Raw genomic sequence first — 24,713 nt, forward strand, 5'->3', positions numbered from 1 at the left:
CCCGCAGAGTGGAGGATTATGCCTGAGCCGGGGTGGGTGCCTAAACTGACAGGCTTATGCCTTGGGCCCTAGGAACTGGATAAAGGTGGGTACCCCTAGAGGCTGAGACTAACAAAGAATTTTTGTGAGTCCTGCAACTTTTGCATGCTTGACCCGTCTTAAGTGTACAGAATACTTTTTGCACACAATACAGCTGCACATGCAGTTACTCTAATTTGAAAATGTCTGCCTTTCTCCATCTGACTTGCTTATAACCTGAGGGGCTGTTGTGAACATTAAGGGCAAATTCAGGGTCTGCTCTGCCACTAGGCCAGCCCCAGGCTGTACAAGTGATGGCTGTCAGTGCCAGCCTCCCCGCCCCCCGTCCCTTGTGTGAAACGGTGGGCGAGGTGCAAAAGCTGCTTTAAAACTTGCTTTTTCCTAGGCTCCAAGAGGCAGCAATCTTTTAACACAGATGTTGTAATTAAAGTATATCCCCCGCCTCCGCCGGGGGCAGCTGGGGCCCAGGGGGGTCAAACCTGCTGTACTGGCCCAATCCCAGCTTCAGTCACTATAGGCTTCAGACTAGGCCGCTGTGGGTGGCCTCGTTCCCACCCAGAGGTGGCTGCACCGCAGCGCAGGGTGACAGAGCCCGACCCCACAGCACACGCCGGTCTCCCGGGCGAGCTGCCCGCACTCAACATGGCGCCTTGCCCGTACTTAATATGGCGCCCGGGATAGGTGGCTTGTGACGTCATGTTGGGGCGCCGGAAGTGATGTTTTCGTCCTTGGCAACCTGAGCGCCGGAACCACATGTTCCCAGCGAACGGTGGGGGGCGGGGAAGGGAGATACCGAGCTGCTGAGGGGCCAAGCGGGAGCATGGAGGCGATCCGCGCCGGCAGCGCCCCCCTGCGCTTCAAATCCAAGTGAGCGGTGGGGCGGGCGCGGGCACCCGGGAGCAAAGGGGCCGGAGTGGGAGCTGCGATCCCCGGGGAGCAAAGGGACCGGCGGGTGGGGAACTGCGATCCCCGGGGAGCAAAGGGACCAGTGGGTGGGGAGCTGCGATCCCTGGGGAGCAAAGGGGCCGGCGAGTGGGGAGCTGCGATCCCCCGGGAGCAAAGGGGCCGGCGAGTGGGGAGCTGCGATCCCCCGGGAGCAAAGGGGCCGGAGGGGGAGCTGCCATCCCCCGGGAGCAAAGGAGCCGGCGGGTGGGGAGCTGCGATCCCCCGGGAGCAAAGGGGCCGGCGAGTGGGGAGCTGCGATCCCCCGGGAGCAAAGGGGCCGGAGGGGGAGCTGCCATCCCCCGGGAGCAAAGGGGCTGGCGAGTGGGGAGCTGCGATCCCCCGGGAGCAAAGGGGCCGGCGAGTGGGGAGCTGCGATCCCCCGGGAGCAAAGGGGCCGGAGGGGGAGCTGCCATCCCCCGGGAGCAAAGGAGCCGGCGGGTGGGGAGCTGCGATCCCCCGGGAGCAAAGGGGCCGGCGAGTGGGGAGCTGCGATACCCCGGGAGCAAAGGGGCCGGCGAGTGGGGAGCTGCGATCCCCCGGGAGCAAAGGGACCGGCGGGTGGGGAGCTGCGATCCCTGGGGAGCAAAGGGGCCGGCGAGTGGGGAACTGCGATCCCCGGGGAGCAAAGGGACCGGCGAGTGGGGAACTGCGATCCCCGGGGAGCAAAGGGACCGGCGGGTGGGGAGCTGCGATCCCTGGGGAGCAAAGGGGCCGGCGAGTGGGGAGCTGCGATCCCCCGGGAGCAAAGGGGCCGGCGAGTGGGGAGCTGCGATCCCCTGGGAGCAAAGGGGCCGGAGGGGGAGCTGCCATCCCCCGGGAGCAAAGGAGCCGGCGGGTGGGGAGCTGCGATCCCCCGGGAGCAAAGGGGCCGGCGAGTGGGGAGCTGCGATCCCCCGGGAGCAAAGGGGCCGGAGGGGGAGCTGCCATCCCCCGGGAGCAAAGGGGCCGGCGAGTGGGGAGCTGCGATCCCCCGGGAGCAAAGGGGCCGGAGGGGGAGCTGCCATCCCCCGGGAGCAAAGGAGCCGGCGGGTGGGGAGCTGCGATCCCCCGGGAGCAAAGGGGCCGGCGAGTGGGGAGCTGCGATCCCCCGGGAGCAAAGGGGCCGGAGGGGGAGCTGCCATCCCCCGGGAGCAAAGGGGCCGGCGAGTGGGGAGCTGCGATCCCCCGGGAGCAAAGGGGCCGGAGGGGGAGCTGCCATCCCCCGGGAGCAAAGGAGCCGGAGGGGGAGCTGCCATCCCCCGGGAGCAAAGGAGCCGGCGGGTGGGGAGCTGCGATCCCCCGGGAGCAAAGGGGCCGGCGAGTGGGGAGCTGCGATCCCCCGGGAGCAAAGGGGCCGGAGGGGGAGCTGCCATCCCCCGGGAGCAAAGGGGCCGGCGAGTGGGGAGCTGCGATCCCCCGGGAGCAAAGGGGCCGGAGGGGGAGCTGCCATCCCCCGGGAGCAAAGGAGCCGGCGGGTGGGGAGCTGCGATCCCCCGGGAGCAAAGGGGCTGGCGAGTGGGGAGCTGCGATCCCCCGGGAGCAAAGGGGCCGGAGGGGGAGCTGCCATCCCCCGGGAGCAAAGGGACCAGCGGGTGGGGAGCTGCGATCCCCGGGAAGCAAAGGGGCCGGAGGGGGAGCTGCGGTCCCCGGGGAGCAAAGTGGCAAGAGGGGGAGCTACGATCCCCGGGGAGTAAAGGGGCCGGCGGGTGGGGAGCTGCGATCCCCCGGGAGCAAAGGGGTGGGGGAGCTGCGATCCCTGGGGAGCAAAAAGGGCCTGTGGGCCCCTGTGCCTCAGGGTTCCAAAAGCCTTTTGGGGTTGGCGTGGGGGAGGCATTCTCTGCCGTGCTGCCGCCAATGTGGAGGGGCCCATTTGTGCCATCAGGTGGGAGCCCTGGTGTTGCTGTGGCGCCAAGGGGTACTGTGGCATCGAGGTGTCTGCCAGGAAGGCTGGGAGGGTGCCAAGCCAGTGGCCGTCTCTGAGCTGTTGTGCGGATTTAATAAGTCTGGGATTCTGTCACATACACGTGATATCGAGTTTGTCAGATACCAGTTGCATTTCCCTCCGAGGCTCTCCTCCATTCCTTCCAAAGTGCTGCCTCTTAGTAGCTGTTGTTGTTTAATAACCCGCACAGAACACACTGGGAGTGAGGGTTCTACTTCTGGTTCTACCTCTGGCATATTGGTCTCATCTCCTTAAGGAAAAGCTGGGTAGATTTAATTCAGAATGATTCCATACTGTAGAGAAGGGTAGGATTTGTCAAACCCACTTTTGACAGGATCTTATCGTGTGTTACATTCTATAGGTTTTTAACAGTGCTTATTATCATCACTGTGATAAGGAGCTAGTGAGCAGACTTTGTGCTCAGGCTACTGTTTTACACTGCTACATTTGAATCACCTGGTTCCAGATCACCTAAACAAAACATGATGCACATTGAATCACTGGTAGTTACAATGCTGTCTCAGTGGGGCATGTTTGCTATGTCAGCCTCTGATGCTTTTAGTGGGATAACGCATCTCTATTTGAAACTCAGCTTTCGCTAGTCCCTTTACACAACAACAAAATGGTTCTGGGAAATCCAGAATTGTTTGTTGTTGGACTCCCTTGTCTTCACAGACTTGAAACGAGGATTCATAAAGGAAAAGACGTTGCAGGAATAGACTTGAGCAGTTACGTAGAAGCATTTTACTGTAATTTATGTTGCTGGTACATGACTCAGATAATCCATTTCTTTCTATACATGTTGGTCTTTTTTTATTTTCTGATATTTATTTAGCTACAATTTTTCTAGCAGGTTTAATTCTGGTAAGACGTGTACATATAGTGTTCCTGCATGTGAATAATCACTTCAAAGTGCTTTTAATGCAAATGGTGTAAACAAATCAGTCTATTTTAACTGTTCCTCTATTTATGTTTCTTTTTCTCCTTTTAGCTATGCCGTGTCTAGGAAATTTGAGCCTTTTTACAAAGGAGGGAAAGTTCAGGTAATGGCAAACCCCAAATTCTTTTACTGAAATCTTGAGGGAGGAAAGTAAACAACGATGTGTTGGTGCTAATATATAAAAACGTACATCAACTCTCTTTTTGCTGCCATAGACTTTTTTTTTTCTCCTAGATCAGCGGAGATGGAAAACACATGTTTTGCCCATGTGGGACGAAACTAAATATAATGGACATAGAAACAGGAGCCCTTGTTCATAGCATCGAACAGGTGAGATGATGCAAAATCTAACTTAAATTTTCTAGATTAACTGTTATCTACCAACGTGGTGTATTTAAGTAAGTATTTTGAAATCACTTTCAAAGGGTGTTTTACCTTTATTACTGGGGCATTCATCTAAAGGCATCGAGACGGAAGTTTGAGTATTGAAGAATGAGAAATGTATCTGAATCTAGGCAGATAGATTATTTATTTGCTATGTCCCTGGCTACTATGAGATTTGAAAACATTTTCAAAGTTTAGTTCTTGCTAGGAAGTGGCTAATACAGTTTCATGTCTCATTATAAAATAGGGCCTTTTTCGGTGGTGCAAAAAAGCAGTTCTGAGATCCATGAACAAGAACTGTCTGCACATGGAATGAAAGGGAATATATTTTTTCCCAGTACTGTTGTACTACATGCAGATTTTTCTTCTTCAGAGGACCACTTTCCTACCCATCCAAGTGGGATCTGTGCAGTCATGGTCCACTATATAAATTTCTGGTACACCTTGAATACTGCGTGCAGTTCCAGTCACCCATCTCAAAAAAAGATATAGTGGAATTGGAAAAGATGCAGAGAAGGACAACAAAAATGATCATGGGTATGGAACAGCTTCCATGAGAGGAGAGATGAAAAAGACTGTGTCTGTTCATCTTAGAAAAGAGATGACTACGTGTGGGATATGATCGGGGAACCAGGATTCCTTAGCCCTGTACAATCTACCCAGTCCTGTTAGTCTTTTGTTCATGGGTATTCTGCAGTGGCCTCTGCAGGAGATTCTGTGATGAAGCACACACTCAGCGCAGAAAACAATGTAGCATGTGTAGGCCATGTAACACCTGTAAAGAGAATAGAGCAACATGGCATTTAAAAATATTGCACAGATGATTTCACTGCCTCTTTCTTCCATTTATAGGATGAACAAGAGGACATTACATCATTTGTTCTTAGCCCCGATGATGAGGTATGTGACAAGTTACCCTCGGTTCCTTATTTTCCATCCCACTTTAATAGGCCCCATAAATAATCATGTCAGCACTGGAGAATATTCTGCATGGAATCATCCTGCACTCACAAAGGTTAATGGTCCAAATGGGGTCTGATTGGACTCTCCCATCTTTAATTTCTGACAGGATTTTTCTAATAAATTTTATGCAGTCTGAATTGCTACTTCCAACAAACTTGCATCCTGTATAAATTAAAGGGAATGATTATTTAATAATTATGTTACAATAGTGCCGAGAGATAGCAATGTGGATTGAAACTTTATTGTGACACACTTTGAGCAAACACAGGGAAATGCTCCCTGTCTCAAAAATCTTATGATCTAAGAAGAAAAAAAACATATAGGGAAAGGGATAATCAAATATCTTCAATTTTTTCATGTGCATAGACTGTACCAGCTGCTGTTTTAATTTACTCCATGAGCTAACTCTAGACCCATTCTTGCAAATATGCACGTGCTTAAGGGTTTGCAGGATTGGAGCCTATGTTATTAATTTTGATGGAATATTATGACCCAAAGATGTTAATGTGACCCAGTCACTGTCCAACACTGAACAGCTTTAAACAAAGCTTAGGGATTCAGAAACAGAGACATCCATCTGCTTAGTGCACTGGCAAACAGTGCTAATTTGTTTCTTTGTTTTTTAATCTTTTACTAAAGATGCAGAAAAGAAAGAAACTGCAAAAACATGTGAAATGTAAATGTTAAGACTTTCGTTCTAACAACTTTCACATTTTAACAGTGGTGATAACTGTCCTTTTTGGGGAAAAGAGAAGGTAGTTGAAATGGGCTACAGCTGTTGTAGTTGCTGTTTGTTTCCTAGAAGAAAAACAAGGCAAACACAAAAGGAAAGAGAAAAGAATAGTAAAGAGAGAAAATGCAGCCTCTGTCTCTGGTGTTGACTTTCACATGCAGCCTCACTGCTGGAAAAACCTAGGCACGGCACATGGTTTCATCAGCCACTCCTGGCAAACTTGTACCAGCATCGGGCTGTTTAGGCCATTGCTTTTAACTTACGGCAATGTTGCAAAATGTACAGTCTTGGCTGGCTAATCCAGATGCTTATTAGAAGACAAAAGGAAAGAAGTAAGAAAAAGAAGGAAGATAGGGAAGAAAAAGAACACACAAGGGGGAGGACGGTGACAGCAGGAACCAAATCTCTGGGATTCCAACAGGATTTAGCCAGAGCCAGCAGAGAAAATGTCATCTGGGTCCTCTCTGGCCTGGTCTGATCAGATCAGGACATCTCTCAGGATCAGGGTGATGAAGGCCCAATGGTGTCATGGTGGATCCCAGGGACCCAGAAGATGGTGGGAGCGGCAGCCATGCTGGTGTAGCTAGCTTCTTTTGTTTTGCCTCCCTCCCAATCAGTAATTGTTATTAGCTTGAATTTTGTTTTCCCCAAAAGTCTTTTCTTTTAGGGACCCCAAAGGGAACGATTGGTGGAATAGCCCATTCCCTTATTATCTTATTTACCAAATAGGCGTAATTTCCAACACACCGATTTTGATCTGTCAATTTCTGCTCCCATCCTTCTCTAGTTTACCAGGCATAATTTTAACACAGTCATTGAGTTATATTATAATTGGTTCTATGTCCCTTTTGCATCTTTTCCCCATCACACATTTATTGTTCTAGGTTATTGTGACGTTTTATGAACTTATTGACATCTCACAATTACGGTAAATTTGTAGGCCCAATTATTATAACAGGCCTTTATTAGCTGTTTGTTATTATCTGTAATGCCTTCTTCTGAAAGACTAGCAGTTGCTTCTAAACTTACTTGATGATATATGGGGGGGAGAGCATAATTTTGTATGTTTGTTGTATTACAGCATTGCATTTCTGTCCAGTGAATTTGTGATGTACTTACATTTTTATGTTATTTATATGGCTTCTAGGCTTTTGCTATTAAAAAAAAAAATACTGGGAAATAAATTAGTTTCAGAATTAGCTTCTTTTGGTAACTGAAATTTCCCTTTTTTTTCCTGTCTCTAGGTTTTCTAAAATTCGCTGTGAACACAATGCAGAATGTGAATATACTGGCTAACTTAATCTTCGTATTTTCCTGTTTTTCCTGCTGTGTGTTTCTGTTAGATTCTTGTGACGGGAAGCCGGGCATTGCTGTTAAAACAGTGGGAATGGCGACAGAACAAGTGTAGACGTACATGGAAAGCAGTGCACACAGCACCAGTGGCCACTATGATCTTTGACCCCACTTCCACTTTATTGGCCACAGGTACAGTCTGACTTCAGTGTCACATGATGGGGGAGTCTGTTTCTGTGATGAAATGACCTTAAGTTCTGTGATGTTAGACAGTGATCCCTGCTGTTCGAATAAAATCAAAAGAGAACTTGAAGCCTCTCAAGAATTTCCTGTTATTGCAATAAGAAGAAAAGTTTTTATGTAAAAATATATTAATTGAAAATTCTACAGATTATCACATGCACCTAGAGAGCAGCTTGTCTAGTGGTCTGAGCACATATCTGGAAATCAGAAAACCCAGCTCTGAAACTCATTCTCTGTTAGGGAGTGGGTGGGGTTGGGCAAGTCCTTTAACTTTCCTGTGCCTCAGGGTCCACATCTCTGAGTAAGGACAGTAACCATACATGTCTGTTGTGAGGACCAGTGAGTTAATACTTACAAAGCCCTCTGAAAATGCCAAGTGCTATAACCCGTGAAATCTCCCTGGGTGTTGTAACTAACTGGTTTCTCTCTCATTTTCCCTCTTCTGCTTTTGTAACCTGTGAAACTGATACAGCTGCCAGCGTCCCAGCCCTGCTGTGTTGCCCATTTCTGTTGTTAATTCCTTCATGTCCTTTCTTCTTGTAGGTGGGTGTGACAGCACCATTAAGATCTGGGATGTAGTCAAACAGTACTGCACGCATAACCTGAAAGGATCTACGGGGGTTGTACAGTAAGGAAAAAATCTTTTTATCCTCCCTTTTCCGGTAGGGAAACTAGCAAAGACAGTTTCACCAAAACACTGAAATTCCACCCAGGTGTTCTGTCTGAAATAAGGAGCACCAGCTTGGGGATCTGGGTTTGTGACCCCAATTCTGTTAGCAGATCTTGCTGTACAATTGCAATCTTTGCCAGTCCTTTTGGCCCATTCCCAGTCTGGTCATGAGTATTCTGAGATGGCTGACTAAGAAGAGCATTCTGGGTAAGGGGAATGCAAATGACTGTACTAAGCAGGTCCAAAACTGTTCTTGGTTTCCGATTTTTGATCTGTTTAATGGAGGGACCAGGGCTATAACTGGCTGTTGCTTTGGGAGGAAAAGATAGGGAGGGAGATGATGTGGTTAAGGAAATCTGGGAACTCCAGTTCAGACACCCACAACTGACAATTTATGGACTCTTTAGAACATTTCCTAGGGCAAAGACCTATGGTAAATTTTCCCAGTGGGCGGACTGTGGATAAATGAGATTCCACAAAGGAGGTCAATAATTTAAACCCAGTTTAGCTAATGTGAATGGTCTGTCATAGATGCTAGACATTTATGTTATTGCCGTCTCAGAGACAATGCTGATTGGTTTGTGCCTGCACTATGCTAATCTCTCTGTCCCTCCCTCGCTAGCATCGTCCAGTTCCATCCCGATATTTCCCGCTTGCAGCTCTTCTCCTCCTCAATGGACTATATGATCCGGATCTGGGACCTGAAATCCAGCAAGTGTATTGCCTCTCTCAGTGGCCACTACAGTGCTGTCACGTCTCTGACTTTTGCTCCAGATAGGGACACACTCATCAGGTAAATTTGTTATGGGCTTATCAGATCTCCATTCAGATTCCCCCTCCCCAAGAAACATATGGCGTTCTTATGCTGCCCATGGGGTTTGCTATTTGAGGGAAGGAAGGGGTGACAATACAGCACACTGAGGCTCAGTTGGGGCTCCAAGAGAGAGAGACTGAGGATCTGGGTTTCACCTAATCATGCTCTGTGCCTCAGTGTCCCACATGTAAATTGGAGATAATACTGAACTGCCTCACAGGGTTGTGTGTGGCTTTGTTCATCCCGCGCTTGACCTAGAGAGGGTTTGACTAGCCACAGCTCCATGTCTGACTTGGCTTTGAGATTCTTGGCTGGAAGGTGCTGGTAGTGAATTTTTCTTTATAACCTTTGTTGCAGCTCTGGTCGTGATAAAATCTGTATGATATGGGACCTGAAAACAAGAGAAGCCAAGAGAACGGTCCCTATATATGAGGTGAGATTACTTCCCCGGTGATATCTGACTTCTAGTCAGGAAAAAAGGGACCTGCTTTTGATTCCAAGTGGTTTCTCAGGCTGTTAAATTCTTCCTACCTTTTACTGCGCCTCATGGTTTGTCAATGTCTCTCACAGAGTGTGGAGGCTGCAGTATTGTTACCCAAGGATGGAGATTTCTCACACTTGGGTGTGAAGAAACGAGGGCTTCACTTTCTCACAGCTGGCAGCAAAGGTGAGTGAGCCCCATGGAATTTCCTGTCTTGTCGCTGCCAGACTCCGGGGTGTAAGAAGGAGTAAATTACACTCGGTGGCCTGCCATTGTCAGGGCTTGGCACCCTTCCAATTGTCTTGTATCTGTTGAAAGCCAGATCCAGTTCAATGAACCTGTTCTGGCACTCTTGGGATATTTAAGGCAGCAGTTTCTCCCCCTCCCCATCTCTGCTAAGCTTTTACAGTCCCAGATACCATGGTGATGAGGGATGAACACTTGCTCAGATTTCATAGTCTAGATTTAATTTAGAAAACACCTTCTGTCTTAAGCATCTTATTTACATGAGAAAATTGCACTGGTTTAATTGAAAATGAGTTTTAAACCAGTGCAAACCCCTCTGTGGACACTTCAGTTTAAGTGGCTTGTTTTGGTTTACCTTAAACTTGTTCCTAATCAATTTTAGCTAACTGAAATAAGTCTGGCAGCGTTTCACATCCACGGAACTAAATCAGTTTAAAAATCACACCGTTAGTTACACCAGCACAGCTGTCTCCTATAGACAAGGCTGGAGTTTGAACGGACACACCTCAGAGGACCTTTCTGAGCATACTGTGCAGGTAACGTAATGCCACTTACAGGCAGTATACATCCTATGCATTAGGGATCCTGCACATCTGGGAAGCTGCCACAGCTGCCTGCGTGTACACCCAGCCCGTGCCCTACCAACGTGTGAATGCCAAGGAGGAAGAAGAGGGCAGCACACACAGTCTGACACATTGCATGCTGGTGCCTGGGAAAAATGAGATCGCAACTGTGACTGCTGAGCATAATATCATCTTCTACGATGCCCAGACGCTTCAGCTCAGAAAGCAGGTACCATGTACCAAACCTCATTGCCTCTTCTCTTCCCGCACTGTACCTTGGGACAACTCCATGTCCAATGACAACATTTTGTCTAATGGTTCAATCTTCCCCAGCTGTTGCTGCATCTAAAATGATAGCGTGTAAATTAACTGTTACCACTCAAGAAAGAGACCTTGGAGTCACTGTGGCTAGTTCTCGGAAAACACCCACTCAGTGTGCAGCGGCAGTCAAAAAAGTGAATGGAATGTTGGGAATTGTTAAGAAAGGGCTAGATAATAAGACAGAAAATATCATATTGCCTCTATATAAATTCATGGTACACTCACATCTTGAATCCTGCATGCAGATGTGGTCACCCCATCTCAAAAAATATATATTGGAATTGGAAAAGGTTCAGAAAAGGGCAACAAAAATGATTAGGGGTATGGAACAGCTTCCATATGAGGAGAGATTAATAAGACTGGGACTTTTCAGCTTGGAAAAGAGACGACTAAGGGGAGAGATGATAGAGGTCTATAAAATCATGATTGGTGTGGAAAAAGTAAATAAGGAAGTGTTATTTACTCCTTCTCATAACACAAGAACTAGGGTTCACCAAATGGAATTAATAGGCAGCAGATTTAAAACAAACAAAAGGAAGTATTTTTTCACATCACGCACAGTCAACCTGTGGAACTACTTGCCAGAAGATGCTGTGAAGGCCAAGACTGTAACAGGTTTCAAAAAAGAACTAGATAAGTATATGGAGGATTGGTCCATCAATGGCTATTAGCCAGGATGGAAGGAATGGTGTCCCTAGCCTCTCTTTGCCAGAAACTGGGAATGGGCAACGGGATGGATCACTTGATGATTCCCTGTTCTGTTCATTCCCTCTGGGGCACCTGGCATTGGCCACTGTTGGAAGACAGGATACTAGGCTAGATGGGCCTTTGGTCTGACCCAGTATGGTCGTTCTTATGTTCTTTCCCTTTTCTCCTTGGTACTCAGATCTATTTCCAATGCACGGAGCACAGGTCCATTGATAAAGTTTCTTTTGGAGAGCTGTGCATTGTCCTGAGTTGTGTCCATGCAGTATGAACCAAACCCTGGCATCAGGCGTTACAGGTTGTTCTTTGTAGGGATTTCTTCTTAAAGGAATGAAACGGAGACAAAAGGGCAGTGAGGGACAGACCATCAAGGAATGCTCCCCGTCCTTAAATGTCAGTGTATTTAAATGGAGGCTGTGCTATGTGAGATTGGTTTTTAAGCATGACATCTAATGAAAGATCCCCACGAATGCACATGAATGCAGTGCTGCTAGCCACTGTGGCTGTCATTTGGGTCTTCTCTCGCCAGCTTGTTTCTGCCTATTAAGCTGTTTCTTGTTTCTTTGCCCCCAGTTTGCAGGTTACAACGACGAGGTTCTGGATGTGCGGTTCCTTGGCCCTGCTGACTCTCACATTGTTGTGGCTACCAACAGCCCTCAGCTAAAAGTGTTTGAGCTGGCAACGTCGCACTGCCAGATCCTGTATGGCCACACAGGTATGCAGGGACCTAGAGGCTTGTCAGCTCTGCAGTGGGCAGGGAGGAGCTGTGTGGGTCACCCCTGGAACTGGCTTCTCCCCTCCCAAGACTCGTCTGCATGGAGGCGGCAGTGCCCTCTGTTCTCCAGAGCAGGATGGAGGCATCTGCTCTGCGGCAGTGTGCATGGAAGCTCTTGCTGTTCTCCATGCTGTCTCTATTTTGCTTAAAGAGAAGCCTTTATTCTCTGGGGCTGTTGGTTTAGCATCTTTTGCCAGCACTGAAATCCCTTTAAATTCTAGATAGGGTGCCTGGGGGTGAAGACCAGTTCTGAGTTAATGCACTTTGTGACTGAAAATGTCTCATCAAATCACACCAGGTCCACAAACGTAGCCAAGTACTTACTAGAAAACGACAGAGCTCACAGCGTAGGGGTGTTTTTAAGTGCCACAGAGCTACGCCTCACCCCTGCTAGGCAGTGGACTCTGCATTATTTCGTGCATTTCCGTTGTCTAAATACAATATTTTGTTACTTTCCCTCATGCGTAGGAGGTGATCCCTGTAACCATCCACAAAACTCATTAGCCTTCAAAACCCTACTTAAAACCCCCATTTTTTTCGTAACCGTCACAGCAACTTGGCAGTGATTATCCCAGTGGTGTGCTGAGACCACTGCTGAGCATGCTGACCACTATTCCCATTGTTTCCTTGCGCTGCCCCATCTGTCTGCCTCCATTTGTTTTCTCTTGTTTTATATTTGACCCTGCTCTGAAGTGCATAGATTTAATCTTTTTATTCTGTTTGAAATATGCCGAGGCCAATAGGGTTCTGGTCCACAACTGCGCACTACAAATAATTAACAGTAATTGCTGCCGTCTTTCCTTTCAGACACGGTTCTTGCCCTGGATGTCTTCAGAAAGGGGTTGATGTTTTCTAGCTGTGCTAAGGTAATACAGTGTTTCCTTTCCTGGGTACTTAGTAAGGCCCATTGCTCACAGTGATCTTTCTTGTTGTGGGCAGTTTTCTGCTGATTGTCCTTGATTTTGGAAAGGGCTTTTGTACCGATGGAAACTTCTGTCCACCCCACCTTTGAAATTCTAGAGAATATCTAGAGATTTCCTAGATCTCCAAGCTCTTTTTGAATCCTATCTTATTCCCATCATTTTTTTAACATTGTCCTTAGAAAAATATGGGTTGGTTTTATTATACTGGCCCAACAGGAAATCCCAGTTGTTTTATCTTCCTGGGATCTTTAGTATTTGTGCTACTCTTAGGGCTGGTCTACACTGGTGGGGGTGTCATCAGCGTAAGATACACAACTTCAGCTACGAGAATAGCATAGCTGAAGTCGACGTATCTTATTTCGACTTGCCTCCCGTCCTCATGGCACGGGATCAACGGCCCAGCTTCCCTGTCAACTCTGCTTCTGCCTCTCGCCCTGGTGGAGTTCCGGAGTCGACGGGAGCGCAGCAGGGATCGATTTATCGTGTCTAGACGAGATGCAATAAATCAATCCCTGCTAGATTGATCGCTACCCGCCAATCTGTCAGTTAGTGTGGATGTACCCTTAGTAAGTGTCTCTCTCCAGCATGTGAGCTCAGAGCTATTCATTGCTGCAAAAGTGGCTGGGAGCAGCATGTAGCATAGGTGATCAGAGGTAAGGAGACAAGGGGCAGGCTGTTTCAACGTGCTCAAAAATAAAGTAACTAGTGTAAATTTTACCTTACCATTAAAATTACCTTTAATTTGTCTAGCTTAGTTTGCAGAAACGAAGATTTAGATAGGATATTAAGAGAGTTTTCTAACGCTGAGAATAGCTGAGCACTGGAAAAGGATAATAGGGAGGCTGTGGAATACCCTTGGAAGATTTTTAAGCACGGGAGGGTGAAGTTAGATAATCTATTAAGTCCTACATTTCTGTGATTCTATGAATATTGCTTGGTCCTGTAAGATGGAATCCCTCATTACAGTTGTCTGTCTGTGCCCTGAAGTGGTGGGGATGAAATGACTGCAGGCATAGATTAATACCAGGCCCACTGGCTTTTAATACTAATCAGTTCACTTGTCAGAAAAGTATAACTGTTTTCCTCCTTTCCCGTTTCAGGACAGAAGCCTCCGGGTTTGGCAGATGGATAAAGCAGGCGATGTGGTCTGCGTGGCCGAAGGATTGGGTCATGCCCATGGAGTGGGTGCACTCTCTTGCTCAAGGTAACAGAGGCATCATTCTTCTTACATGTGGTCTGTGTTCACAGTGAAGAAACCCCAGTCGGTGTGAACCAAGGCTGCTGCCTCTGCGGTATCCCAGGCCTGTCAGGGTAAACGTGTTGACTTGTAATGGGATAAAGTTGGAAGAGAGACTTTTTTTGGCCCATCCTTTTGCCTCACCATCCCCAGCTCATATGTTTGCACTTCTTCTCTTTGTCCAGCTAGCTCAAGTTTGTCTAAAGGAACAAAAAGCTGCAGGAGCCTTGATCTGTCTAGCTCCTGGATTACTTTACAGTGAATTAGAAAGGGAAGGGTTTGGGACCGAGGAGAAACACAGAGATAATAGCACTTGCTGGGAAATCTTGCTCGTTTATAAATTCTTCTACTTTCTTCACATTTGTTTCTATCTGGAGTCCAATTTCTGTATTCGAAAGGTGCAATTCATTAAGTGATATTTGGCCCAGAGGAGTAATGGTACCTGTGGCGAATAGCTGAACTGCTGGGGGCTGTTGTAAGGGTTGGAATGAAATGAACTGCAGCTTTTGGAAACATTAAAACACTGAGTTGTTTGAAATCCCAACTGAGTGCGTAGGATGGCTCTGGAGAAAGAAAAGCCATTTTCTCTGTGCAGGGGAAGCAGTTGTTTTGCTTTATTGCATTTGACATTTTTCCTCTTCATATCTTCACCCGACTCCTGCTTCCAGAATGAAAGAGAGCTTTGTAGTCACCAGCAGCCAAGACTGTACCATCAAAGTCTGGAATCTCCCAGAGTCCCTCGCTGCCAAAGCAAAAGCAGGCTTGGTCTCCAGCCCTGAAATTCTTCATGCCCACGTAACGGAGAGGGGTCACGACAAGGTAAAATCTCAGTGGACTTGAGAAGGTTCTTTTTCTGTGGAAGCTCAGCGAGGCCATTCTTGTGATCTGTGCTTTGAGTGCCTTTGGCAGCAAGGTTCAGTTCTTCATAAAACATATGTTGTTTGGATTGCAGGCAGTAACATGACTGAGGAAATAACTTCCACTGACATCAGACAAGGAAAATCAGTGATTTATTTGTAAAGTGGAGGCTCAGGAAATCCCCCCTGAAACTATTTGTTCCTTTTGCTAAAAAAAAAAAAAATGTCCCAAACCAGGGCATGTATTTTTTCTCCCCTCTCTTTGTCAGATGTTTTAGTTCTCCGCTAGGAATCTCAGATCAGTACAGGAGACAGACGTGTGTCTGAGGCTGATGGAGTTAGTGGGACTTGGCTTGGGGGCACCTCCCTATAAGCGTAGAACAGCTACACGAAAGGAAAGATTTCATGTGCTGGGGAGATCACATCGCAGGAAAATGTTGTATTTAGTTTCTAGTTGAGCTGTAACAGGCGTGTTAGCTGTAAAACAGGTAAGGTCCCATGAACAATGAATCTTGAGGGCTCAGAATGAGCATAGCCAGAGCCTGTACCTCTCTCGTGCCTCCGTTCTCAGCCCTGGGCTAACCAGGTATTTGGTTAGTGCTGGCAAGAGAATTTCACTGCTTTTGCTCCTTTTATGTGACTTTCTCTAGGATATAAATAGTGTGACGGTTTCTCCAAATGACAAACTGATTGCCACTGGCTCACAGGACAGGACGGCCAAGCTGTGGTCCTGTCCTGATTGCTCTCTGATGGGCATCTTCTCGGGACACACACGTGGGATCTGGTGCGTGCAGTTTTCTCCTGTGGATCAAGTCTTGGCCACCTCCTCAGCAGATGGCACTGTGAAGCTGTGGGGTCTTCATGACTTCAGCTGTCTGAAGGTAATGAAAATTCATACTCCTGGGTCGTCTAGACAAAGACTTGAATGTGGCTGCTCCAAACAGACACGGCTTGGCCAGACTAGCAGAAGTGTAACAACACTGCCAGGATAAGGGAAAAGCTGTTCAGGCCTGGGTTTGTTCTCCAGGCCATCAGGATCTGAGACCTGCCCAGGCAGCAAGCCCCTTAGCAGTACTCTTGAGTAACCTGCTTCCTTCTCTGGCCAACCCAGGAGCAGTGCAGGCTGGATTGACGTGACACAGATAGGACCTTGGAGGAAATGGGCATAGAACAGAGTAATTTGACTCTTGGTCTTCCATGGAGAAACATCTCTCCAGTTTGTCTCATTATTAGAAGACGCTAAGTTGCATCCTTCTTATTGCATGCTCCTACCTTTAGATAACTTAATAGTTCTAGTGCTGTGATCCCCACGTGACTCTTCCCCAATGGTGTTATCTCCCATCTTAATGTTTGCTTGACACAATAAGCAGGTGAATCAACTTTTCAGCAGCTGACTGATCCAGTTAATGTAAATGTCTTTCTCTGATCATACTGTGATTTAACCTTGGATTGCATGTTCAAGCAGTTAAGCAAAGCTTTTATAAAGTAGTACTGGGATATGTCTTTCCTTCCCTTTGCCACCCTGTAGCAAAACACAGGTTCCAGGGATATGGTCTGTCTGCTTGGAACTTCTTTATCTAGAATCTGGGTACAGATTTTGTTCTTGTGAAAGAAGAGCGCCATTCCAAACTGCCTCTTCGTCCCAAACAGTGAGGCATGGTCTCCTGTGTGACCTGGCTGTCTAATAGTCTGTTACTACTTTTTATACTTTTTTTTTTTTTTTCCCCCCAGACTTTTGAAGGTCACGACGCCTCTGTGCTGAAGATAATTTTCGTGAGCCGGGGGACACAGCTTCTTAGTAGGTATGACCTTTCTCTGGGAGCCTAAGTGAAGCTAGGCCAGTGCAGCAAACTGGCGAACAGAGGCTTGAGCGGGAGGTTGAGTTGTTGATTTGAAAATCCCCTTTCCCAGGGAGAGAGATGTGCTTGGCAGGTGGGATTCTTACAAGAGAGGGAACCATATTCAACTCTGGAGTAAGCAGGTGAAACTCCCATTGAAGTCAGTGGGATACTGGATTTGGGTCTTAAACTAGCAACCAGATGAGTCAGCACCAGCCGCCTTGGCTGTAGCCCTTTCCCAGAAGCGAATTGTACGTTCTCCTTGCTGATGGGAAAATCCTCCATTTCTGCTGAGCTTTCCTGAAGTGCCAGTTCCATCCCTGTTTTGTCCTCCAGTCTAGCACCTGTGCTGTTGTGTTTTAATAACCTCCACTGAACTGTCTGGGACATGATATACCCAATACGTGGGCCGCTCTGGAGGGGCATTTCACCTCTTGTAGAGGGCATGAGCAGCAGAGGAAGGGTTAATCAGCCCAAGGGAAACGAATGCAGACCCCTCAAGGAAAGGATTTTCTGCCATTACTGGTTATAAACAGAAATAAAATCTGCATGAATGATCTTTGCACTCTCCAAGCAGAGAGAAATGGAAAAAGTCAATGAGCTGCATACACAGCGAGACGCACATTGGGGTTTAAAACTCTTTTAGTTCAGAGAAGAAGAATGGTTCAGCCACTAAAGCGCTAGCCTGGGTCTTGGGAGATGCTGGTTCAGTTTCCGCATCTGCTACCGACTTCCTGTCCCTGGCAAGTCACTAACTCTCTCTGTGCCTCAGTTTTCTGTCTGTACCATGATGATAAAAGCACTGCCCTGCTTCCCAGGGGTGCTGGGAGCGTACATACATTGGGATTCTGAGTGCCTCAGGTACTGCATGATCGGGGCTATTTGACTAGCCGGGATAGAAAGGATACTCTAAAGGGGTGTTCATAAAATCATTTGGTTTAGTTTGAAATGATTTTTAACCTGACAGGGTCCCATGATGGTGTGTGTGTGTCACTTTTACCAAGCCCTCACTTCTGAAAGGTGCAGCAGAGCAAGACTAGGACTGTCCAGTGCTGATTTAAATCTAGAGGTTTACGTTTGGTTTCTCTTTCCCCTTTCCAAAAGCGGTTCTGATGGGCTCCTGAAACTTTGGACGATTAAAACAAATGAGTGTGTGAAAACCTTAGACGGTCATGAAGATAAAGTGTGGGGTCTCCACTGTAACAAACAGGATGACCTGGTCGTGACAGCATCCAGCGATTCCTGTGTCATCCTGTGGAAGGTATCGAACATGGTCCTCCTTCAATTTGCTTTCAGAAAAGAATGGAGGGAGTGTTGCCTAGTGGTCAGAATCCAGGACTGAGAGCCAGGCTGCCTGAGTGCTGCTTTCCTCATCCTCCCCATCTGTAAAATGGGGACAGACAGATACTGATTTCGGCCAAGGCTCCAGAACAGCCACTTCTCCCTAAAGGCAGAGGCAGGAAATGGCCCTGAGCAGCCTGCAAACAACGAGAGGCACAGTGGGAGCACCAGCGATGGGTTGGGAAAGGGTCAAGTCCATGGTGCTCTAAATAACTTGGGGAGATTCAGCATTTGAAACCCCGCGTAAAGATCTTGTTTCGGAGCACAGGCTCCTGCTGAAAAGATGGACAGGAAATCAAACTCTGTTTAAGCAAGACTGACAGTGGTTATGTTGTGATCTGTTAAAGGATGTCACTGAAATTGAACTGGAAGAGGCGCAAGCTAAGCAGGAGGAGCAGATTATGAAGTGAGTAACCCTGAGCAATACTTTGGATAGTATATTGTGTCCTTTATCATGTACCATCCCCATGAAACTGCACTTAAAGCCTTCCCATTCCTTCTTATTCATAAAGCAAAGCCTTTGTTTATCTAGTTGTCTGCCCTATAATCTCTCTTAGCTCGTCATCTGCTGGCGTAAGTTATCTTTGCTTCCCGTAAAGTCTTCATATAATAACTATTAACTTGGAAGTCAATGAACTTCAAGGTTCTGTGTTGCTGAGATAAGCCAAGTCAGACCATTGAAACTTACTCATCATTCATTTTCTCCTGTGTCAGCCAGCACAGAATAGCTCAGGAACCTCTTTAACATAATGCCAGGATAATTATCGACACAATGAGGACACTGAGGTTTTCACTGGCTAGCCTACTTCTTGGCACTAAATCTCCATGCATTGTTACCATTCAATTTGCTGCATTCTGCATAAGGTTTTGTTCTCTCAAGCAAACGAATCTCTGACAACCTCTTCTTGCTGACTCCATTGCAGGGATCAAGAGCTTTCCAACCTGCTCCATGAGAAAAAATATCTGAAAGCTTTAGGGCTGGCAATCTCTTTGGATCGGCCACACACGGTGCTAACAGTGATCAAGGGTAGGTGTCCACTGTCAGTGTTCTCTCTGGAGTCTTCCAAATCATCCCCTTCTCTCGGGTAAAGGAGACAGAAACCCAGGGTCCAGGAGCCTCCCACTTCTATTTTCCCCTTTTCTTGTCACCTCTATTTTCTGATTTGAACTCCCCAATGCCCCACTGCATTGTGCCCAATGGCAAATGTTTCCTCTGATCTCAGAGCACAAGCGCATCTCAGGAAAGGTCAGAACATGACCGACGTTAAACACAGCACTGTACAGATCTCAATGGCTCCTCTGAGCGTCATGCACAGTGACTGATTTGTGCAGGGGCGGTGGACCATGAGTTAGAGGACAAGGCAGCTTTCATCCCTAAAGCCAATAGCCTGAAACCAGAATCTTTATTGAGGTTAATTGTTCCTTAGCAGTATTTGTCTGCATTTTAAAGGAGCAGCTGGCTCACAGCAGTGACTCCACAAAACAGCTCTTCACAGCACTGAGGGTCAGGTTGCTGATTTGGTTTCCTGGAGATCAGATTCAGGTGTGGAGTTTGGCAGCTTTCATGTTTTCCCATTGGTGATGAGTTGAGCTGAGCCAAGCCAGGGTGTTGACACAGTACAGCGAGCCTTAGGATATAGTGTTGCACGCTCATTAAATACCCCAAATTGTTGGATACTTTCTGCTTCCAAAGCTCGGCTTCTGATTGTAACCTTTTTATTTTCTAGAAGTTAACCTTACCGTTATTTCCTGTCTCTTTGCTTTCCCCTTTAGTTATCCTTAAGGAAACTAATGGGAAAGAGAACTTAGAAAAGAACATCCTTAGACTGCGGAGGGATCAGAAAGGTTGGTTGAGCTATTGCTTGTGTGACTAAGAGAGTATTTTAGATTAGAAGCCTGTTTTCTGTACTGAAACTAGAAGAACTAGAATCTTCCTTATAGTCACCCTTCATCACTGGCCTCCCACCCTGCCCAGCGCAACTGCTGCTAGCAGTAAGGGTGCCAGTGGTGAGCCTGCTACAGGCTGGTCTGTGGCCACAAACCGCTGCCATGCAATGTTCCTTTTCACCCTGGTAGCATTTTCCATCCAGGTGTGTTAAGGCATCACAACGTCCCTAGGAGGTAGCTACGTTCTATTAGCCCTATTTTGCAGATGGGGAAATGGCGGCACACAGGGGGGAGGGATAGCTCAGTGGTTTGAGCATTGGCCTGCTAAACCCAGGGTTGTGAGTTCAATCCTTGAGGGGACCACCTAGAAATCTGGGGCAAAATCAGTACTTGGTCCTGCTAGTGAAGGCAGGGAGCTGGATTCAATGACCTTTCGGGGTCTGTTCCAGTTCTAGGAGATAGGTATATCTCCATATAGTTATTAAGTAACTTGCCCAAGTTGGGTCAGGAGCAGAGCTAGGAATTTAGAACCTGGAGATTTGCATCCCTGTCACCGTCTCTGTTCACAAGGCCACTTCCATATGTTACAATTAGTTGTTCTCAATCAACCTGTGTCACAATCAATCCAGTGAGGGACTCTATATTGGTAGATCACAGGATGACTATGAGCCGCCAATGTGATATGGCCGTTAAAAAAGCTAATGCGGTTTTAGGATGCATCAGGCGAGGTATTTCCAGCAAAGATAAGGAGGTGTTAGTACCGTTATATAAGGCGCTGGTGAGACCCCACCTGGAATACTGTCTGCAGTTCTGGTCTCCCATGTTTAAGAAGGATGAATTCAAACTGGAACAGGTTCAGAGACAGGCTACTAGGATGATCCGAGGAATGGAAAACCTGCCTTATGAAAGGAGACAAAGAGCTTGGCTTGTTTAGCCTAACCAAAAGAAGGCTGAGGGGGGATATGCTTGCTTTTTATAAATATATCAGAGGGATTAATATTAGAGAAGGAGAGGAATTATTTAAGCTTAGTACCAATGTAGATACAAGAACGAATGGGTATTAACTGGACACTAGGAAGTTTAGACTTGAAATTAGACGAAGGTTTCTAACCATTAGAGGAGTGAAGTTCTGGAACAGCCTTCCAAGGGGAGTAGTGGGGGCAAAAGACATATCTGGCTTTAAGATTAAGCTTGATAAGTTTATGGAAGGGATGGTATGACAGGAGAGCATAATTTTGGCAATTGATCTTTGATTATCGCCAGATAAGTATGCCCAGTGGTTGGTGATGGGATGTTGGATGGGATGGGATCTGAGTTACTGCAGAGAATTCTTTTCTGAGTGCTGGCTGGTGAGTCTTTCCCACATGCTTAGGGTTTAGCTGATCGCCATATTTGGGGTCGGGAAGGAATTTTCCTCCAGGGCAGATTGGCAGAGGCCCTGGAGGTTTTTCGCCTTCCCCTGCAGCTTGGGGCATGGGTCACTTGCTGGTGGATTGTCTGCAGCTTGAGGTCTTCAAACCACAATTTGAAGACTTCAATAACTCAGACATAGGTTAGGGGTTTGTTATAGAAATGGATGGGTAGGGTTCTGTGGCCTGCTTTGTGCAGGGGGTCAGACTAGATGATCACATTGGTCCCTTCTGACCCTAGAATCTATGAATCTATATACAATTATTATTGGCCCCCAAGCTTGTCACTCAGTCTTGCAGCTGACCTGGCGGGTATGAAAACAGATCCCCTCCTGAACTGGCATCTCTTGTGGAGTGATGTCGCCCTTGAGGTTGCGTGTGTGAACCGCACACTCCTGAATTACTGGCTTTTCTCTGTAGAGTCAGTGTTGAAGTTTTTGGTGACATGGAACACAAACTCTCGAAACTGCCATGAGGCTCAGGCTGTCCTTGAAACCCTCCTAAAGCACGAAGCGCCAGAGTGTCTCCTGCAGTATGAGGGGATCAAAACTGCTGTGGAATCCCTTCTGCCATACACCGGTGAGTTACAAAGAGACCGCATCTCAGCTCCGGGAAAATGTTGGCACAGTGTCTCACGCAGTGGCTCATCCATCCAGGGGTGCTCCTGTGGCAACTCCCCCAGCACCAGCACACTGTGCCTGATCTCAGCCGTGCCCTAGATCCAGGTCTCTGAGCTGTGCCCCAGACACAGCTTGTAGACAACAATACATTATAGTGTTGCCCGCTGTATTGTCCTTCGATCCTCATGCCAGTGCTATGTGGAATGAATAATTGCTTCCTGGCATCTTATTACCAGCACTGAAAAATAGTTTTTCGAAGTCTGTGCAGAGGATACACACTCAGCATCCTCTCCTTCCCCGTTAGCCTCAGTCAGGGCAAAGAAGAGAATTCGCCCTGATCTGCCTTGAACTTAACCCTTTCTGTTTAGCCATAATTTTTCTTTCCTCTTTACAGAGCGCCATTTCCAGAGACTAGGCCGCTTATTACAAGCCTCTATGTTCATCGATTTCATGTGGCAAAATATGAGACTAGCAGATGTGTCAAAGTTGGAAGAGGACATGAGTCTGTGACCTTTTATATGCTGCTTGCAGTATACTGAGGGGAATGACTGGTGAGCCAAGGATACGCACACTGACTGAAGTGCCGGACGCTCACATTAGTTCCCCTCCACCCCAAGTTGGAGTTTTGAGTATTTTTATAATAAATATTTCAAGTTCGATTTTATAAATGAGTGAGTCCAGTCTCAACTTGCTGTCTCCTCAGTGCCGTAGATAACGAGGGGATATGCTGCCTGCCCGAGTCTGAGTCCTCCTGTGTCTGTTCCAGAGCAAATGTCCTCTTATCATTAGCACTGCGTGTTGCGAGACCATCTCAACCCCCCCATCTTTGTCTATGCACCAGCCTGTATCTCTTCTCATTCTCCTCTGTATTGACCTTCAGGAAAGTATCCCTCACTTGTGCTGAGCTTGCTAAGATTTCAGCTCGCTTGTGGCTGTGTAGGTTGGGTGTTGGTGCACACAGCCCTTTCTTTAGGGTAACCTGGGGCCTGGAGGGTGTGGGCATTACCAGCTTTCCATTCTACCCAAGAAAAAGAGAAATGCAAGCAATGTTTCCTGGGATGGATTCAGTAGACTTACATCACTGAAGCTGTTTGGAGGGTCATAGGAGCACATTGGTAAAGGCCTAAATCTCATTGTTACTGAGCTGTTTGCTAATCTACATCTTTGCAATAGCAGCCCAGCACATCTGCACTGCTGTGCACTCCGGCAACCTAAGCAAAATATGCACATTGGTGTGTTTGTTTTATCTTTGTTGCATGGACATTAACAGCAGAATACCAAGGAAAAAAGGAGTAGGATGTTACTGAATGCAAACTTAGCAAACCCAGGTGGAGGCTTGTGATTTCCAGCACTTCACCAATCGCTCCAGTACCAACAGATGTTTTGTCTTCATTCTGAGCTCGATAAACTTTGCTGCCTGTATTGATTTCCATTTTAAATACAATGTTCTGTGCTAATACTGTGCACTCAATACCTTCCATCAGAGGACAGGGATGTGCTTTAGAGATTGTTAATTAAGCCTTGTACCCCCTCTGAAGTAGGGCAGTGTGGCAGCTTGATAAGCTGCTAACCTGAGGGTCAGAGGTGAAGGTGACTCACGCAAGGCTATGTAGAAAATTAGTGGGAAATTATCCGAATCCCCTGCTCTCTAACCACTCCATGTAATTGTGCTTATCAGTTTTACTGTGCCAAGAACTCTTTCATGTGAATATGTTTTCAAGCACTTATATTCAGACCCTGAAATGTTTGAAAATTCTCTCTACGGAAACCTGATTGGGGGGAGTCTGCTGATTACTGCCATATTCTAGCAGAAAGTTATCCATGATTTTTCACTGTTAAGGCCAAGTCAAGAGACCTGAGTTCTATCTCCAGCTCTGATACTTAGCCTCTTTGGGCCTCGGTTTTCTCAGTCTGTAAAATGGGGATAATGACATTCAGCCAGCTTATTTCAAGTGTTTTGAGAACTTTGGGGTCAAAGTCTGGATATGCAGCGTAAAGGTGGCAATGGGATAGATACAGCAGAAACAAATGGGAACTCTTGCATTGAAACTCACCCTCTTCTGTGACTGTCCTCTCTAATTGTCTTGTCCAGAAATGGAACTAGAAACCAGGCTTAGTTAGTCCTCCACCGCCACCACCTACCACCATGCAGCCACCAGCAGAAAGGAGCATGTAACAAGCTGAAGAACTGCAAGCCTATTTTTCTCTTGATCAAATACATTTCCATAAGAGCAGATCCCACAAACAGATTTGTTGACAGTTCTCAGCCACAAAACCTTTCAGCGGAGACTCCAGTGTGGCTAATCTTTTATTTCACATCTTAAGCTCCAAATGACAACAGATGGAAAACACGCCTTTTGTGGCCCTGATTAATCCACTGGGGACTGGAGCCTTGTTAACTTGAAAGGGTCCATTTGTGTCTGGTTTCAGAGGCTGTAATGCATCTATAACTCCGGGAGGCCACTGGATACCTGATGGAACAGCTGCTCGGCTTAGGTTGTACCTTCTGCCCAAATCCTGTGACTAGCTGCATGATGGCAGTATTGAAAGGAAAGAGTCTCTGGG

General features: G+C 47.0%; 1 protein-coding gene across 2 annotated transcripts; it reads left to right on the top strand.

Moving 5' to 3' along the window:
• Positions 1–787: 787 nt before the first annotated feature.
• Positions 788–23,569, top strand: TBL3 (transducin beta like 3). 2 transcript variants are annotated; one of them, XM_030578447.1, is made up of 22 exons: positions 788–906; positions 3,897–3,948; positions 4,080–4,175; positions 5,082–5,129; positions 7,269–7,410; positions 8,005–8,089; positions 8,754–8,924; positions 9,303–9,378; positions 9,516–9,612; positions 10,253–10,464; positions 11,835–11,976; positions 12,844–12,902; positions 14,060–14,163; positions 14,865–15,015; positions 15,704–15,934; positions 16,785–16,855; positions 17,996–18,152; positions 18,580–18,638; positions 19,156–19,259; positions 20,006–20,077; positions 21,949–22,107; positions 22,543–23,566. In XM_030578447.1, exons 1-22 carry the CDS (start codon positions 860–862, stop codon positions 22,656–22,658), a joined length of 2,451 nt encoding a protein of 816 aa, XP_030434307.1. In that variant the 5' UTR covers positions 788–859; the 3' UTR covers positions 22,659–23,566. The 2 variants fall into 2 exon arrangements, with proteins under 2 accessions (XP_030434307.1, XP_030434308.1); XM_030578448.1 differs by lacking the exon at positions 20,006–20,077 and having other exon boundaries at positions 22,543–23,569.
• Positions 23,570–24,713: the final 1,144 nt, after the last annotated feature.

Source organism: Gopherus evgoodei, chromosome 10, assembly GCF_007399415.2.
Source record: "Gopherus evgoodei ecotype Sinaloan lineage chromosome 10, rGopEvg1_v1.p, whole genome shotgun sequence".
Lineage (NCBI taxonomy): Eukaryota > Metazoa > Chordata > Testudines > Testudinidae > Gopherus > Gopherus evgoodei.